This window comes from Artemia franciscana, chromosome 5 (assembly GCF_032884065.1).
Source record: "Artemia franciscana chromosome 5, ASM3288406v1, whole genome shotgun sequence".
NCBI lineage: Eukaryota > Metazoa > Arthropoda > Branchiopoda > Anostraca > Artemiidae > Artemia > Artemia franciscana.
Window position 1 is genome coordinate 52,733,422 of NC_088867.1, and position 17,132 is coordinate 52,750,553.

Sequence of the window (17,132 nt, forward strand, 5' to 3'; positions counted from 1 at the left end):
TTGGTTATTTAGCGTAAGCAGACAATTTATGGCGAATTCAGAGAAGATTTTTCGTTGGTGTTGAGACGCTTTTTGAGTCTCATTACAAAAATGACGTTCATTGCAAAAACAAAAGTTGTTCCCAGAAAAGAATTTTCATTATTAATTAGGAAAAAATGAATTCAGAGAGTAATATATTCTAACCATTACTATAATTAAGATTAAGATAACACCTTAAGAAAATTTCTACCTACAGAACTCACAAAAATTGTATTTAAAAACACCGATTTTAAAAGTTAAAATATGTTTTTTGTACATAATTTTCTGTTTGTTCATTTTGCAGAGAAGTAAGTTCAACCTTGGAAATCAGTTTTTTTAATGGAGGGTCGTAGCCTATGTTGGGTAACACTAAACATAATGAATATTATATATTTCGAAAAAAACAATTCTTTTCATGCATCTATTGATATCAATATTCCGCTACTTAATTGCTTACACTTTGTTAACAAGAACTGTTTGATTTTCGACTAATATTTGCCCGAGTCGCTCCTTACTTGCAGTTTATTGCCACAAAATGTTCGATATGCAACTGTACTCCAGATGCAATGATACAAGAATAGTTGTTTCTCTTATCTTCAGTCTCCAACATAGCTTTTTTTTATAGGGATTTCGAAATGGTCAATTTACTTGCTTTCTTATTAGCTAATAGAATATGGGAAAAAGGTCGTCTAACAGTTGTCATCTATATCTCTCCTTTTCAGTAGAACGTTTCAACATTTAGATTTCAGTTTGCTGCATTTATTTAACTGCATTTTCGTTTGTTTTATTTCCTTGCAAACCTAAAAGCAATTACGATTATTTCCAACCGAGTTCCACAGTCCCTGAAAGTCTGATTCTTAGTTTTATCTTTTCAAGGGGAAAGAAAGTCTTGGGAACTTCGCTGTAAGTATATTGATCTTTCCGCAGTGGAAGCAATCCAAAAGAAACCCTGCTCCTTTCTATAGATTAAGTATAAAAACAAGTTTTTTTTTTTAACTGAAAGTAAGGAGCGACATTAAACCTTAAAACAAACATAAATTACTCTATTTATGAAAGGGGCTGTCCCCTCCCCAACGCCCTTCTCTGTACGCTAAAGTTTGACTCTTTCTCACAACTCTACTTTATAAAACAATATAAAGAAAAATTAGCGTAAAGAGTGGGGCGGTGAGGATGGGACAGCCCCTTTCACATACGGAATAATTTCTGTTCGTTTTAAGTTTTAATGTTTCTGAATTAATGCAGGTTTTGATTTTGGCTCACTATAAATGAATAATTAAAACGAAGTTTGTATATTAATTTACTTTTTTTTAAACTAATAATAACCGTATAATAACCTAAGTCTGATTTTTTATTCAGTTGTTTAAGAATAACAACCTCTTTTAAAAGTTAAAAAAGAAACTTCAACGTAAAAGCGAGCTACTGAGGAGAGGTAACTCATCTCATATACGTAATATTTTCGGTTCGTTTTAAGTTTTAATGTAGCTTCTTACTTTCATTTGGAACAAATTCTTTTTATTTAATTGCTGATTGTTTTTTAAATAATGAGTGGGAAATCCAGCTCCCCCTTCATGGAAAATTCCTTCCCCCACAAGAAATTTCTCCGTTGAAAGATTTTCTAGCGTAACTTAAATTAGCGATATTTATGGAACTAATTTATTAAGGCATAGTAACAAAACGGCCAAAGAGGTAGAAACTGTTTTATGAAAATGAAATTTACAAGTTGATTGCTAAATTGCCGCTAGACCTTACAACTTTCTGTTCCGAAAGCTATAATGCTGTAAATTTCCAATTTTGACTCTCTACTTTTCCCTTTCAAGTATAATCCAGCTGTTGTTTGAGCCCAAAAATGCATTGCATAATATTTACTTTTGCATTCTAGTGCTATTGCTGTCTAAAAAAAAAACAAAAAAAAAAAAACGAAAAACAACCCTATATTAAAGACTAGATTTGACGGCTGGCTCGTAAGGTTCAAGCTTGATATTGAAGTGCTCACATTGATAAATATACAAATATATCGCCATAGCCGAATGGGCAGAGCGGCACCTTCAAATTGCGGGAGCGGAGGTTCCATTCCCGACTAGGCTGATCAGTCATAACTAATATGATTATATCATTCAAAGATAATAACAGATTAAAAATAACAAAGTGTAAATCGTTAGAGTTGAGGTGTCATTCCAGCTAGACTTATAAATACTAGTACTATTTTACAGGAAAATAACACAAATATAAATAGTTTCGCTTAATTTCTTTTTTTCAAATCTTCGACAAAAAAGAAAAGGCTTGATACAAAAAGTTTAGACTCTAAAAATGTCTGTTGGTGTTGGTAATGTTTTGTTATTTGACAATACAACACATGAATCGCAATCTTTGCGAAAACAAAAAAGAAGGACCACAGATTACCTATAAATGACTCGCTAGGCCTCTGAGCACAAATTGTTCGCCCAGGTAGAGCGGTTCCCTGAATATACGTTAGAAGATAGTCTTTGATTAAAGTCAGTTGTTTTCGCGGCGCTCTTGAAGGAGCAAGTACATTGGTGTTATTGATGCTAGTGAAAGACAAAAGTAATTGAACTGTACAACGAAGTTGAGGCCGAAAACATTTGAAGGGACTTTGAACATCAAACCAATTTGACCAATCAAAGACTAACTTTAAAGTTAGTCTTTGATCTTAGACAATTGCTTAGGCGGCGCTATTGAAGGAACAAGTAGACTTTTGCTATAGATGCGATTGAAAGACCAAGGCAATTTGAACTGTACAATGGAGTTGGGCCTGACAACATACGAAGTGGATTTGGACATGGACAAATCAAAGACTAATTTTAAAGTAAGTCTTTGATTTAAGTCAGCTATTTATGCGGCGCTATTGAAGGAACAAGCAGATTTGTGGTGTAGATGCTATTGAAAGACAAAAGTATTTGAACTGTCCAATGGAGTTGAGCCCAAAAATATATGAAGACGATTTGGACGTAAATACACTGTTCAATCAGCTTTTATCATAAAAAGCTGGTAAAGTGGCCCCAATGGAATATATTGCATGACACGCCATCTTTTTGGAAATCAGAAATGAGTGTGAGTCCACTGTTGTTTTGGCTTAGCTGATGAGCCAACAAATAAAGACAAAAATTGTGACTTGTATATAGCCCCCAGTATATTTGACCAATCAAGGCGATGCCCCATGGACTGAAGAATCAATTCCGGCATAGGAGAATTAATCATTTAAAACTGTATGTTTCTTGGTGGCTTTCAACTTGATTTAATTGCCGGAATGGTCAACTAAAATATCTTGGGGGCTTATAATGTCACTTTGGTTACAATTTTTGACTTTATTTATTGGCTTAGATAAATGTGAGTTGAGTGTTGGCATTTATTTATTACCGATAGATGGAAATCAAGGAGATGTCCAACTTAGTCTCTTCTGTTTTTCTTTTTTCTTATAAAAGATGTAATCAGCTTGGCGCTATTAGAATAAGGAAACGAGTTTGTTAAAGAATATTATTTTACTTTGAAAATAATTCATTATAATATATAAATATATATATAAGAAAAAAAAACAAAAACAAAAAAAATGCCAACAGCACCCGGTGTTCCCAGGCGGTCACCCATCCAAGTACTGACCGGGCCCGACGTTGTGTGACTTCCAGGATCTGACGAGACTGGGTACTTTCAACGTGGTATGGCCGTTGGCTGAGAAATTTTGTAACAAAATAGTTGTTGGTCCACAAACTGAAAAGAAATAAAATGCCTAGTTTTAGAGTCGTGAACCAAGGTTTTTAGTAGACAAATATTTAAAAAGAATCAAAATATGTTTATTAATTGTTTTGGTAAAATTCTAGTGAATTGACTTCTTGATATCTCAGAAAGGGTTTAGGTTAGAAAATGAAACTTTCAGGGATGGGTCTACAGGCTAAAGTATGTCCCGGGAAGGTATTTTAAAGTACCCACCTCCTCACCTTCTCCCTCTAGAGAGCCCTGAAATTCGCCTCCATGACAGGTCTATACCTATCGAAATTTTGACAAAACAACATTTTACCTTAATTTTCAGTTACTAGCTGCTTTTTCTCTGCCTTTAGTTGTGAAAATGCAATTCCTGTTATTTGAGTAGAATTCTGAGCCATGTCAATGTTTGTTTGTTTTTTCAAAATTTAGGAAATGTATTTGCATATCTTTAAGACCTTATAAAATGTAATTGAGTTAAGTTATGAAGGTGAAAACAATTTTGTTGTACTTCAATTAAGTAGAAGATCTGTTTTGCAAGGTTTTACTTTTATAACACACATATTTTTAAAGGTCATCAAAGGTCAGGGCCCTCTAGAGGGAGAAGGAGTGGAGGTAGTTGCTTCAAAATACCTTCCCAAGACATACTTTAGTCTGTAGATTCATCCCTGAAAGTTTCATTTTTCCTAACCTAAGCCCTTTCTGAGATAGCAAGAAGTCAATTAACAAGAATTTTACCTTCGGTTTTTTTTTTGTTTTTTTTTTTTTTTTTTTTAACAAACCTTTATTCCTTCTAAAAAAAAATGACAAGCCCCCCAAAATGTTTCTACCTTTGAGATGACTACCCTATGGCTTCCTAGGCTAGTTTAGATCAGCTGAATTAGAGGGTCTTTGAAACTTTATTAATTGTAACAAAATGGTTTAGCCTCAAATATATGTTTAGATTTTGTTGGGGGTAAAACTTAACGATTTTTAAGGAAAATATCTCCTCAGCCTCCGGTAAATTCTTGCCCTTTGTTACTAGATAAATGTGAAAGTTTTCCTTTTCACATTCAGCATCCTTAATTTCATAGCTTTTATCTCTCCGGGAGTGGTTACATGCTATAGAGTGATTCAATTAATTTGTAGCCCTTAAAAGGGCTGTTGGTTAATTTAGGGTAGGTCTTGGAGCTAAAATTCGATTCATTTAGGCCTTTGCCGGTTTTTCAGTCTTCTTTGGTAGAAGGACTGCTTGAATATTGGGCAAAACGCCTCCTTGGGCAATGGTAACCCCCGACAGTAGCTTGTTGAGTTCTTCATCGTTTCTAATGGCTAGCTGAAGGTGACGAGGAATGATACGAGTTTTTTTGTTATCTCGTGCAGCATTACCAGCAAGCTCAAGGACCTCAGCAGCCAAATACTCCATCACCGCTGCAAGGTAAACGGGTGCCCCTGCACCAACTCGCTCTGCATAGTTGCCCTTTCTCAGAAGACGGTGGATCCTTCCCACTGGGAATTGGAGACCTGCCCTGTTTGAACGGGACTTTGCCTTTCCCTTCACTTTTCCACCTTTTCCTCTTCCTGACATGGTTTCTAGGTTACAAAATTCACTTGGACTCTTCTTGATCACGAACAAATTGAAAATGATGGCTATTCTTGAAAGCGCAAACAATTTATACTCCGGCCAGCGAACTGAGTTCCTCTGACGAAAGAATTCTGCGCGAACTGTAGTTGGTATATAAGCGGGTCAAATTTTGTAAACGCTATTCATTTGACAATTGGATTTCGTTAAGGCATCTGTTAACCATGGCTCCAAAAACTTCAGGAAAAGCAGCAAAGAAAGCTGGTAAGGCGCAGAAAAATATCAGTAAAACTGATAAGAAAAGGAAACGAAAGAGGAAGGAAAGCTACGCCATTTACATTTACAAAGTTCTCAAGCAAGTGCATCCCGACACTGGTGTTTCTAGCAAGGCAATGAGCATCATGAATAGCTTTGTCAATGACATCTTTGAAAGGATTGCTGCAGAAGCCTCTCGTCTAGCTCACTACAACAAGAGGTCCACCATCACTAGCAGAGAGGTTCAAACTGCTGTGAGGCTGCTCCTACCCGGAGAACTTGCCAAGCACGCTGTTAGTGAAGGCACTAAAGCTGTAACAAAATACACAAGCTCCAAATAAGGGGGTTTCCCCCGTCTATTAGCGCTCAATCAGCCGGACCCTCCCAAACAGCCCTTTTAAGGGCTAACACCTTATTTCAAATGCTCTACTCTCAAATTGCTTTCATTACTCCTGGCTTTGATTTGCGAAATCTTGGGTAAACAAGAACCCATACTAAACAAACCACAATTCAAAATAATAAAAAGGCTCCCTGTTTTGAAGGCAGGTCTCAATTTGCTTGTTGTATAGAAAGTAATATCTATCGGCGAATAGTTAAAGAGAATAGAAAAGGGGGCCTCGACTTTTTCATGAAATTCCATTGAAAGCATTTTTAAAGGTCAATGGGCCCCATTGGGAGCTGCTCATTTTTTTGGGTTTATTAGGCTGGCCTAAATAGGCATTTTGCGTGTTTCCTTTTCATTAGATGTTTTGGATCTTGTTGAATGCCAAGCTGAATTCATGATTCATTTTTACAATAATTTGACGTATATCTGAAATAATTTCGACCTTTTTTTTTTTGGTTATTTTGCCCATGGTGTTTTTTTTGGTTTTGTTTTCTATGTCCGTTGATTTTGAATTAAAATCGGATAGTTGTGGGCATCAAGCCATGGCCAATTGTAGAAAAAGCCAAGAGAGATGGTCCGATTGAGTGAGAGGCAAATCTGACATTAGCCCTCTTATTAGGATTGTATAAAAATGAGTCTGTTCATTTTTTGGGGGGTATTTTTGGATTTATTAGACTGGCCTAAATTGGCTTTTTGTCTCTTTCACTTTTCATTAGATAATTCGGATCTTGTTTAATGCCACGCCGAATCTTATAAATGATTTTTGAAATAATTATGCCTCCTTGAGTCATACCTTTCCTTTTTTTTCACCGAACACTACGCTGTTTAACGTAATTTCGCCTGTTTGTTTAATCCATCTAGTGGCCCTTAAAAGGGCCGTTGGTTAAGATGCAGTTGCGGTGAACTAGGGTACTTAAGCTCTCTCGCCACGGATACGACGGGCAAGTTGAATATCTTTGGGCATGATGGTCACCCTCTTGGCGTGAATGGCACACAAGTTGGTATCCTCAAAAAGTCCAACTAAATACGCCTCGCTGGCTTCTTGTAAGGCCATCACCGCCGAACTCTGGAACCTCAAGTCAGTTTTGAAATCCTGAGCAATTTCTCGCACAAGTCTCTGAAAAGGCAATTTCCTTATTAAGAGTTCGGTGCTCTTTTGATAGCGACGAATTTCTCTCAGGGCCACGGTTCCGGGCCTGTATCTGTGTGGTTTTTTCACCCCTCCGGTAGCAGGAGCCGACTTACGTGCTGCCTTGGTCGCAAGCTGCTTTCTAGGTGCCTTTCCGCCCGTTGATTTTCTCGCAGTTTGTTTCGTCCTAGCCATGTTGATAGTTTGCCTCTCTTTAAAAGAATGAACAAAAGAATCAATACCCAGTGGCTATATTTATATGGAGCGAGAGCCGCGCGACAGAGTCACACTTTGACGGGAAAGTCTTTAATAGTATAAATTAAGCGGGCTTTCAAGGAAATTTCTTAGTTTGACTAAAACTTTGCAACTGTTGACAACTCCACTAAATTGAATATGACAGGAAGAGGAAAAGGAGGAAAGGGGCTTGGAAAAGGAGGCGCAAAACGTCATCGCAAAGTTCTTCGTGACAATATCCAGGGTATCACAAAGCCAGCTATCAGAAGACTGGCTCGCCGCGGTGGTGTAAAACGTATATCTGGCCTAATTTACGAGGAAACCAGAGGTGTTCTTAAAGTTTTCCTCGAAAATGTTATTCGTGATGCTGTCACCTACACAGAACATGCCAAGAGAAAGACAGTAACTGCAATGGATGTAGTCTACGCTCTGAAGCGTCAAGGTCGTACATTGTATGGCTTTGGTGGTTAATGGTCCCCCTGAACTGTCCCCCTACCCAACGGCCTTTTTAAAGGCCACCAAACCTTTTAAACACTTTTTAGCTCAGGTTTTTGAGCCTTTTCTTTATTGTGCCTTTAAAATGTCGGTAAATACTTTCCTTTTCTTTTTTCGTCTCAGGTATAATATGTGATTAGAAATATGCAAACAAATTTTCCATTACTATTTTACTTTATTTAGCTTTTCCTTGCATATTTTTGAATAAAGTTGCGTATTCAAACCATGGAATTATTCAAAGAAATAATTGCTGCTATTTAACTGCACAAGCCCATTCTTTCATGTTTGAATGAAGATAGTAGGAACGGAGGAAAATGTGTTCCTACTCTTGCTAAATTGCCGCTAGACCATACAATTTGGACAAAAGTATTGCATTAGTTATTTGCAGTTAATAAACAAGTATGAAAAGCTGGCAAAATTTTAGCTAGCAAATGAATTTCCTTGTAAACTGACTCTGAGAATGAAGCCCAAAATCATGAGTTTCAAACTACAACAAAAGGCATTCGACTGTCTTTAATTTTAGATGTCGGAAAATAACAGCAAATTGACTTTTAGCTGGTATTCATTTCAATGCTTTTCTTTTAATGCATTTCAATGCTAAGCATTTAACAAACTAGTTTGTTGCAACGCTGCTTTTGGTTTTTTAAAATACAAGACGCCATAAACCTATAAAAGTGAGTTTATTTGTGATTATATAGTAACAATTTGTTGCGGTTTTTTTTTTTTTTTTTTCATTTATTTATTTATGATTTATAATGTTGTTTTTTTTTAAGCAAAACTTGAAAATATACTGTAGAAAGGGACATTTTCCCCGTTTAAAACAATTCCTTTATCAGTGGAACGTAAATTAAAACTTTCAGATAGCCTGAGATCGAAACAAATAAAAGTGGGTTTATTTGTGATTATATGGCAACAATTCGTTATCTTTTATGTTTTGTTTTTTTTGTTTTTTTTTTATTTATGATTTCTAATGTTTGTTTTTAAGCAAAACTTGAAATTTATACGGTAGAGAGGAACATTTTTCTCGTTTAAAACAATTCCTTTTTTGTGTAGAACAAATATTAAACTTTCAGATATCCTGGGATCGAAACAAATAAATGCAGTTTGCTTCAACTTTGCCCCCCCCCCCCCCCTGCATCTCAAAAATATTGTAACACTATTTTTATCTTTTCAAATATAATGCTGAAATAAAGTAAAATTTATTTTTATTACAATGGAAATTTGAAAATACAAGCCTCAAAGTTGAAATTGAAATTTGAAATTTGAGAATTGAAATTTGAAAATACAAGCCTCAAAGTTGAAATTGAAGCTGAAGTGGCACCAGCATCTGTAGAATCCCAGAGCATGGCTTCACCAGCCAAGAAGGAAAAGAAAGCAAAGGCTCCAAAACCAGCTAAGGCTGCAAAACCTAAAGGGGATAAAAAGGTCAAGGCACCAGCAAACCACCCAAAATACACGGAAATGATCACCAAATCCATTGCTGACCTGAAAGAACGTGGGGGATCTAGCCGTCAGGCCATTCTCAAATACATAATGGCCAATTTCCAGGTGGCAATGATGCCAAAGTTGTGAATATGCATCTTAAGCAAGCTTTGAAGCGTTGCCTTGCAAATGGAATTGTTATAAATCCCAAAGGTACTGGCGTAACTGGTTCTTTCAAGCTTGCAAAGCCTGTCAAGGCCGAAAATTCCAAGGCTGTAAAGCCTGCCAAGCCCACAGCTAAGAAAACCTTAGTCAAGAAAACAGTCAAACCTACTGCAGTTAAAAAGTCAACTTCAGGCAAAAAGGCTACCAAGCCAATGGGTGGTAGCAAGAAACCTGTAAAGATTTCCAAGAAAACCACTGTTGCCAAAAAAGCAGTGGCAGCAAAGAAATCGACACCCAAGAAGGGGCCGTCAGTCAAGAAAGCTCCCGCCAAGAAAGTGGCATCTAAAAAGTCAGTAGCTAAGAAACCAGCTAAAAAGTAATGTGCGCAATAAGTTATCCTGCAGTATCAAACAGCCCTTTTCAGGGCTATCAAAGCAAATGCTCGAAATTTTCTGTTCCGAAAGTTATAATGCTGTAAATTTCCAATTTTGACTCTCTACTTTTCCCTTTCAAGTATAATCCAGCTGTTGTTTGAGCCCAAAAATGCATTGCATAATATTTACTTTTGCATTCTAGTGCTATTGCTGTCTAAAAAAAAAACAAAAAAAAAAAAACGAAAAACAACCCTATATTAAAGACTAGATTTGACGGCTGGCTCGTAAGGTTCAAGCTTGATATTAAAGTGCTCACATTGATAAATATACAAATATATCGCCATAGCCGAATGGGCAGAGCGGCGCCTTCAAATTGCGGGAGCGGAGGTTCCATTCCCGACTAGGCTGATCAGTCATAACTAATATGATTATATCATTCAAAGATAATAACAGATTAAAAATAACAAAGTGTAAATCGTTAGAGTTGAGGTGTCATTCCAGCTAGACTTATAAATACTAGTACTATTTTACAGGAAAATAACACAAATATAAATAGTTTCGCTTAATTTCTTTTTTTCAAATCTTCGACAAAAAAGAAAAGGCTTGATACAAAAAGTTTAGACTCTAAAAATGTCTGTTGGTGTTGGTAATGTTTTGTTATTTGACAATACAACACATGAATCGCAATCTTTGCGAAAACAAAAAAGAAGGACCACAGATTACCTATAAATGACTCGCTAGGCCTCTGAGCACAAATTGTTCGCCCAGGTAGAGCGGTTCCCTGAATATACGTTAGAAGATAGTCTTTGATTAAAGTCAGTTGTTTTCGCGGCGCTCTTGAAGGAGCAAGTACATTGGTGTTATTGATGCTAGTGAAAGACAAAAGTAATTGAACTGTACAACGAAGTTGAGGCCGAAAACATTTGAAGGGACTTTGAACATCAAACCAATCAAAGACTAACTTTAAAGTTAGTCTTTGATCTTAGACAATTGCTTAGGCGGCGCTATTGAAGGAACAAGTAGACTTTTGCTATAGATGCGATTGAAAGACCAAGGCAATTTGAACTGTACAATGGAGTTGGGCCTGACAACATACGAAGTGGATTTGGACATGGACAAATCAAAGACTAATTTTAAAGTAAGTCTTTGATTTAAGTCAGCTATTTATGCGGCGCTATTGAAGGAACAAGCAGATTTGTGGTGTAGATGCTATTGAAAGACAAAAGTATTTGAACTGTCCAATGGAGTTGAGCCCAAAAATATATGAAGACGATTTGGACGTAAATACACTGTTCAATCAGCTTTTATCATAAAAAGCTGGTAAAGTGGCCCCAATGGAATATATTGCATGACACGCCATCTTTTTGGAAATCAGAAATGAGTGTGAGTCCACTGTTGTTTTGGCTTAGCTGATGAGCCAACAAATAAAGACAAAAATTGTGACTTGTATATAGCCCCCAGTATATTTGACCAATCAAGGCGATGCCCCATGGACTGAAGAATCAATTCCGGCATAGGAGAATTAATCATTTAAAACTGTATGTTTCTTGGTGGCTTTCAACTTGATTTAATTGCCGGAATGGTCAACTAAAATATCTTGGGGGCTTATAATGTCACTTTGGTTACAATTTTTGACTTTATTTATTGGCTTAGATAAATGTGAGTTGAGTGTTGGCATTTATTTATTACCGATAGATGGAAATCAAGGAGATGTCCAACTTAGTCTCTTCTGTTTTTCTTTTTTCTTATAAAAGATGTAATCAGCTTGGCGCTATTAGAATAAGGAAACGAGTTTGTTAAAGAATATTATTTTACTTTGAAAATAATTCATTATAATATATAAATATATATATAAGAAAAAAAAACAAAAACAAAAAAAATGCCAACAGCACCCGGTGTTCCCAGGCGGTCACCCATCCAAGTACTGACCGGGCCCGACGTTGTGTGACTTCCAGGATCTGACGAGACTGGGTACTTTCAACGTGGTATGGCCGTTGGCTGAGAAATTTTGTAACAAAATAGTTGTTGGTCCACAAACTGAAAAGAAATAAAATGCCTAGTTTTAGAGTCGTGAACCAAGGTTTTTAGTAGACAAATATTTAAAAAGAATCAAAATATGTTTATTAATTGTTTTGGTAAAATTCTAGTGAATTGACTTCTTGATATCTCAGAAAGGGTTTAGGTTAGAAAAATGAAACTTTCAGGGATGGGTCTACAGGCTAAAGTATGTCCCGGGAAGGTATTTTAAAGTACCCACCTCCTCACCTTCTCCCTCTAGAGAGCCCTGAAATTCGCCTCCATGACAGGTCTATACCTATCGAAATTTTGACAAAACAACATTTTACCTTAATTTTCAGTTACTAGCTGCTTTTTCTCTGCCTTTAGTTGTGAAAATGCAATTCCTGTTATTTGAGTAGAATTCTGAGCCATGTCAATGTTTGTTTGTTTTTTCAAAATTTAGGAAATGTATTTGCATATCTTTAAGACCTTATAAAATGTAATTGAGTTAAGTTATGAAGGTGAAAACAATTTTGTTGTACTTCAATTAAGTAGAAGATCTGTTTTGCAAGGTTTTACTTTTATAACACACATATTTTTAAAGGTCATCAAAGGTCAGGGCCCTCTAGAGGGAGAAGGAGTGGAGGTAGTTGCTTCAAAATACCTTCCCAAGACATACTTTAGTCTGTAGATTCATCCCTGAAAGTTTCATTTTTCCTAACCTAAGCCCTTTCTGAGATAGCAAGAAGTCAATTAACAAGAATTTTACCTTCGGTTTTTTTTTTGTTTTTTTTTTTTTTTTTAACAAACCTTTATTCCTTCTAAAAAAAAATGACAAGCCCCCCAAAATGTTTCTACCTTTGAGATGACTACCCTATGGCTTCCTAGGCTAGTTTAGATCAGCTGAATTAGAGGGTCTTTGAAACTTTATTAATTGTAACAAAATGGTTTAGCCTCAAATATATGTTTAGATTTTGTTGGGGGTAAAACTTAACGATTTTTAAGGAAAATATCTCCTCAGCCTCCGGTAAATTCTTGCCCTTTGTTACTAGATAAATGTGAAAGTTTTCCTTTTCACATTCAGCATCCTTAATTTCATAGCTTTTATCTCTCCGGGAGTGGTTACATGCTATAGAGTGATTCAATTAATTTGTAGCCCTTAAAAGGGCTGTTGGTTAATTTAGGGTAGGTCTTGGAGCTAAAATTCGATTCATTTAGGCCTTTGCCGGTTTTTCAGTCTTCTTTGGTAGAAGGACTGCTTGAATATTGGGCAAAACGCCTCCTTGGGCAATGGTAACCCCCGACAGTAGCTTGTTGAGTTCTTCATCGTTTCTAATGGCTAGCTGAAGGTGACGAGGAATGATACGAGTTTTTTTGTTATCTCGTGCAGCATTACCAGCAAGCTCAAGGACCTCAGCAGCCAAATACTCCATCACCGCTGCAAGGTAAACGGGTGCCCCTGCACCAACTCGCTCTGCATAGTTGCCCTTTCTCAGAAGACGGTGGATCCTTCCCACTGGGAATTGGAGACCTGCCCTGTTTGAACGGGACTTTGCCTTTCCCTTCACTTTTCCACCTTTTCCTCTTCCTGACATGGTTTCTAGGTTACAAAATTCACTTGGACTCTTCTTGATCACGAACAAATTGAAAATGATGGCTATTCTTGAAAGCGCAAACAATTTATACTCCGGCCAGCGAACTGAGTTCCTCTGACGAAAGAATTCTGCGCGAACTGTAGTTGGTATATAAGCGGGTCAAATTTTGTAAACGCTATTCATTTGACAATTGGATTTCGTTAAGGCATCTGTTAACCATGGCTCCAAAAACTTCAGGAAAAGCAGCAAAGAAAGCTGGTAAGGCGCAGAAAAATATCAGTAAAACTGATAAGAAAAGGAAACGAAAGAGGAAGGAAAGCTACGCCATTTACATTTACAAAGTTCTCAAGCAAGTGCATCCCGACACTGGTGTTTCTAGCAAGGCAATGAGCATCATGAATAGCTTTGTCAATGACATCTTTGAAAGGATTGCTGCAGAAGCCTCTCGTCTAGCTCACTACAACAAGAGGTCCACCATCACTAGCAGAGAGGTTCAAACTGCTGTGAGGCTGCTCCTACCCGGAGAACTTGCCAAGCACGCTGTTAGTGAAGGCACTAAAGCTGTAACAAAATACACAAGCTCCAAATAAGGGGGTTTCCCCCGTCTATTAGCGCTCAATCAGCCGGACCCTCCCAAACAGCCCTTTTAAGGGCTAACACCTTATTTCAAATGCTCTACTCTCAAATTGCTTTCATTACTCCTGGCTTTGATTTGCGAAATCTTGGGTAAACAAGAACCCATACTAAACAAACCACAATTCAAAATAATAAAAAGGCTCCCTGTTTGAAGGCAGGTCTCAATTTGCTTGTTGTATAGAAAGTAATATCTATCGGCGAATAGTTAAAGAGAATAGAAAAGGGGGCCTCGACTTTTTCATGAAATTCCATTGAAAGCATTTTTAAAGGTCAATGGGCCCCATTGGGAGCTGCTCATTTTTTTGGGTTTATTAGGCTGGCCTAAATAGGCATTTTGCGTGTTTCCTTTTCATTAGATGTTTTGGATCTTGTTGAATGCCAAGCTGAATTCATGATTCATTTTTACAATAATTTGACGTATATCTGAAATAATTTCGACCTTTTTTTTTTTGGTTATTTTGCCCATGGTGTTTTTTTGGTTTTGTTTTCTATGTCCGTTGATTTTGAATTAAAATCGGATAGTTGTGGGCATCAAGCCATGGCCAATTGTAGAAAAAGCCAAGAGAGATGGTCCGATTGAGTGAGAGGCAAATCTGACATTAGCCCTCTTATTAGGATTGTATAAAAATGAGTCTGTTCATTTTTTGGGGGGTATTTTTGGATTTATTAGACTGGCCTAAATTGGCTTTTTGTCTCTTTCACTTTTCATTAGATAATTCGGATCTTGTTTAATGCCACGCCGAATCTTATAAATGATTTTTGAAATAATTATGCCTCCTTGAGTCATACCTTTCCTTTTTTTTCACCGAACACTACGCTGTTTAACGTAATTTCGCCTGTTTGTTTAATCCATCTAGTGGCCCTTAAAAGGGCCGTTGGTTAAGATGCAGTTGCGGTGAACTAGGGTACTTAAGCTCTCTCGCCACGGATACGACGGGCAAGTTGAATATCTTTGGGCATGATGGTCACCCTCTTGGCGTGAATGGCACACAAGTTGGTATCCTCAAAAAGTCCAACTAAATACGCCTCGCTGGCTTCTTGTAAGGCCATCACCGCCGAACTCTGGAACCTCAAGTCAGTTTGAAATCCTGAGCAATTTCTCGCACAAGTCTCTGAAAAGGCAATTTCCTTATTAAGAGTTCGGTGCTCTTTTGATAGCGACGAATTTCTCTCAGGGCCACGGTTCCGGGCCTGTATCTGTGTGGTTTTTTCACCCCTCCGGTAGCAGGAGCCGACTTACGTGCTGCCTTGGTCGCAAGCTGCTTTCTAGGTGCCTTTCCGCCCGTTGATTTTCTCGCAGTTTGTTTCGTCCTAGCCATGTTGATAGTTTGCCTCTCTTTAAAAGAATGAACAAAAGAATCAATACCCAGTGGCTATATTTATATGGAGCGAGAGCCGCGCGACAGAGTCACACTTTGACGGGAAAGTCATTAATAGTATAAATTAAGCGGGCTTTCAAGGAAATTTCTTAGTTTGACTAAAACTTTGCAACTGTTGACAACTCCACTAAATTGAATATGACAGGAAGAGGAAAAGGAGGAAAGGGGCTTGGAAAAGGAGGCGCAAAACGTCATCGCAAAGTTCTTCGTGACAATATCCAGGGTATCACAAAGCCAGCTATCAGAAGACTGGCTCGCCGCGGTGGTGTAAAACGTATATCTGGCCTAATTTACGAGGAAACCAGAGGTGTTCTTAAAGTTTTCCTCGAAAATGTTATTCGTGATGCTGTCACCTACACAGAACATGCCAAGAGAAAGACAGTAACTGCAATGGATGTAGTCTACGCTCTGAAGCGTCAAGGTCGTACATTGTATGGCTTTGGTGGTTAATGGTCCCCCTGAACTGTCCCCCTACCCAACGGCCTTTTTAAAGGCCACCAAACCTTTTAAACACTTTTTAGCTCAGGTTTTGAGCCTTTTCTTTATTGTGCCTTTAAAATGTCGGTAAATACTTTCCTTTTCTTTTTTCGTCTCAGGTATAATATGTGATTAGAAATATGCAAACAAATTTTCCATTACTATTTTACTTTATTTAGCTTTTCCTTGCATATTTTTGAATAAAGTTGCGTATTCAAACCATGGAATTATTCAAAGAAATAATTGCTGCTATTTAACTGCACAAGCCCATTCTTTCATGTTTGAATGAAGATAGTAGGAACGGAGGAAAATGTGTTCCTACTCTTGCTAAATTGCCGCTAGACCATACAATTTGGACAAAAGTATTGCATTAGTTATTTGCAGTTAATAAACAAGTATGAAAAGCTGGCAAAATTTTAGCTAGCAAATGAATTTCCTTGTAAACTGACTCTGAGAATGAAGCCCAAAATCATGAGTTTCAAACTACAACAAAAGGCATTCGACTGTCTTTAATTTTAGATGTCGGAAAATAACAGCAAATTGACTTTTAGCTGGTATTCATTTCAATGCTTTTCTTTTAATGCATTTCAATGCTAAGCATTTAACAAACTAGTTTGTTGCAACGCTGCTTTTGGTTTTTTAAAATACAAGACGCCATAAACCTATAAAAGTGAGTTTATTTGTGATTATATAGTAACAATTTGTTGCGGTTTTTTTTTTTTTTTTTTCATTTATTTATTTATGATTTATAATGTTGTTTTTTTTAAGCAAAACTTGAAAATATACTGTAGAAAGGGACATTTTCCCCGTTTAAAACAATTCCTTTATCAGTGGAACGTAAATTAAAACTTTCAGATAGCCTGAGATCGAAACAAATAAAAGTGGGTTTATTTGTGATTATATGGCAACAATTCGTTATGTGTTTTTAACTTTTGCAAACAATTTTTGCCATTTGTGTTTTAATCTTTTATGTTTTGTTTTTTTTTGTTTTTTTTTTATTTATGATTTCTAATGTTTGTTTTTAAGCAAAACTTGAAATTTATACGGTAGAGAGGAACATTTTTCTCGTTTAAAACAATTCCTTTTTTGTGTAGAACAAATATTAAACTTTCAGATATCCTGGGATCGAAACAAATAAATGCAGTTTGCTTCAACTTTGCCCCCCCCCCCCCCCCCTGCATCTCAAAAATATTGTAACACTATTTTTATCTTTTCAAATATAATGCTGAAATAAAGTAAAATTTATTTTTATTACAATGGAAATTTGAAAATACAAGCCTCAAAGTTTCAATATT

At 36.8% G+C, this 17,132-nt stretch overlaps 8 protein-coding genes, 2 non-coding genes and 1 pseudogene across 10 annotated transcripts; 5 read left to right on the forward strand and 6 right to left on the reverse strand.

The window, feature by feature from the left end:
- Positions 1-3,584: 3,584 nt before the first annotated feature.
- On the reverse strand, positions 3,585-3,703 carry LOC136027783 (5S ribosomal RNA). The gene has a single exon (XR_010617652.1). It is a non-coding gene; the product is annotated as a 5S ribosomal RNA (ribosomal RNA).
- A 1,215-nt stretch (positions 3,704-4,918) lies between these two features.
- Positions 4,919-5,299, reverse strand: LOC136027762 (histone H2A). Its single transcript, XM_065705222.1, has one exon. It carries the CDS (start codon positions 5,297-5,299, stop codon positions 4,919-4,921), a length of 381 nt encoding a protein of 126 aa, XP_065561294.1.
- A 170-nt stretch (positions 5,300-5,469) lies between these two features.
- Positions 5,470-5,956, forward strand: LOC136027580 (histone H2B). The gene has a single exon (XM_065704960.1). The coding sequence runs from the start codon at positions 5,518-5,520 to the stop codon at positions 5,887-5,889; it is 372 nt and encodes a 123-aa protein (XP_065561032.1). The 5' UTR covers positions 5,470-5,517; the 3' UTR covers positions 5,890-5,956.
- Positions 5,957-6,794: 838 nt separating this feature from the next.
- LOC136027576 (histone H3) lies at positions 6,795-7,299 on the reverse strand. The gene has a single exon (XM_065704957.1). The coding sequence runs from the start codon at positions 7,255-7,257 to the stop codon at positions 6,847-6,849; it is 411 nt and encodes a 136-aa protein (XP_065561029.1). The 5' UTR covers positions 7,258-7,299; the 3' UTR covers positions 6,795-6,846.
- A 91-nt stretch (positions 7,300-7,390) lies between these two features.
- Positions 7,391-7,811, forward strand: LOC136027583 (histone H4). The gene has a single exon (XM_065704962.1). The coding sequence runs from the start codon at positions 7,456-7,458 to the stop codon at positions 7,765-7,767; it is 312 nt and encodes a 103-aa protein (XP_065561034.1). The 5' UTR covers positions 7,391-7,455; the 3' UTR covers positions 7,768-7,811.
- A 1,554-nt stretch (positions 7,812-9,365) lies between these two features.
- Positions 9,366-9,758, forward strand: LOC136027763 (histone H1-like protein HC2). Its single transcript, XM_065705223.1, has one exon. The coding sequence runs from the start codon at positions 9,366-9,368 to the stop codon at positions 9,756-9,758; it is 393 nt and encodes a 130-aa protein (XP_065561295.1).
- A 1,874-nt stretch (positions 9,759-11,632) lies between these two features.
- LOC136027794 (5S ribosomal RNA) lies at positions 11,633-11,751 on the reverse strand. The gene has a single exon (XR_010617659.1). It is a non-coding gene; the product is annotated as a 5S ribosomal RNA (ribosomal RNA).
- A 1,213-nt stretch (positions 11,752-12,964) lies between these two features.
- Positions 12,965-13,345, reverse strand: LOC136027764 (histone H2A). The gene has a single exon (XM_065705224.1). The coding sequence runs from the start codon at positions 13,343-13,345 to the stop codon at positions 12,965-12,967; it is 381 nt and encodes a 126-aa protein (XP_065561296.1).
- Positions 13,346-13,512: 167 nt separating this feature from the next.
- LOC136027579 (histone H2B) lies at positions 13,513-14,002 on the forward strand. The gene has a single exon (XM_065704959.1). It carries the CDS (start codon positions 13,564-13,566, stop codon positions 13,933-13,935), a length of 372 nt encoding a protein of 123 aa, XP_065561031.1. The 5' UTR covers positions 13,513-13,563; the 3' UTR covers positions 13,936-14,002.
- An 839-nt stretch (positions 14,003-14,841) lies between these two features.
- LOC136027577 (histone H3-like) lies at positions 14,842-15,346 on the reverse strand (annotated as a pseudogene).
- A 93-nt stretch (positions 15,347-15,439) lies between these two features.
- On the forward strand, positions 15,440-15,854 carry LOC136027582 (histone H4). The gene has a single exon (XM_065704961.1). The coding sequence runs from the start codon at positions 15,499-15,501 to the stop codon at positions 15,808-15,810; it is 312 nt and encodes a 103-aa protein (XP_065561033.1). The 5' UTR covers positions 15,440-15,498; the 3' UTR covers positions 15,811-15,854.
- Positions 15,855-17,132: the final 1,278 nt, after the last annotated feature.

Bases quoted from the DNA above. Each gene is read 5' to 3' on its own strand.
- LOC136027762 (XM_065705222.1), bottom strand. From the start codon at position 5,299: ATGTCAGGAAGAGGAAAAGGTGGAAAAGTGAAGGGAAAGGCAAAGTCC.
- LOC136027580 (XM_065704960.1), top strand. From the start codon at position 5,518: ATGGCTCCAAAAACTTCAGGAAAAGCAGCAAAGAAAGCTGGTAAGGCG.
- LOC136027576 (XM_065704957.1), bottom strand. From the start codon at position 7,257: ATGGCTAGGACGAAACAAACTGCGAGAAAATCAACGGGCGGAAAGGCA.
- LOC136027583 (XM_065704962.1), top strand. From the start codon at position 7,456: ATGACAGGAAGAGGAAAAGGAGGAAAGGGGCTTGGAAAAGGAGGCGCA.
- LOC136027763 (XM_065705223.1), top strand. From the start codon at position 9,366: ATGCATCTTAAGCAAGCTTTGAAGCGTTGCCTTGCAAATGGAATTGTT.
- LOC136027764 (XM_065705224.1), bottom strand. From the start codon at position 13,345: ATGTCAGGAAGAGGAAAAGGTGGAAAAGTGAAGGGAAAGGCAAAGTCC.
- LOC136027579 (XM_065704959.1), top strand. From the start codon at position 13,564: ATGGCTCCAAAAACTTCAGGAAAAGCAGCAAAGAAAGCTGGTAAGGCG.
- LOC136027582 (XM_065704961.1), top strand. From the start codon at position 15,499: ATGACAGGAAGAGGAAAAGGAGGAAAGGGGCTTGGAAAAGGAGGCGCA.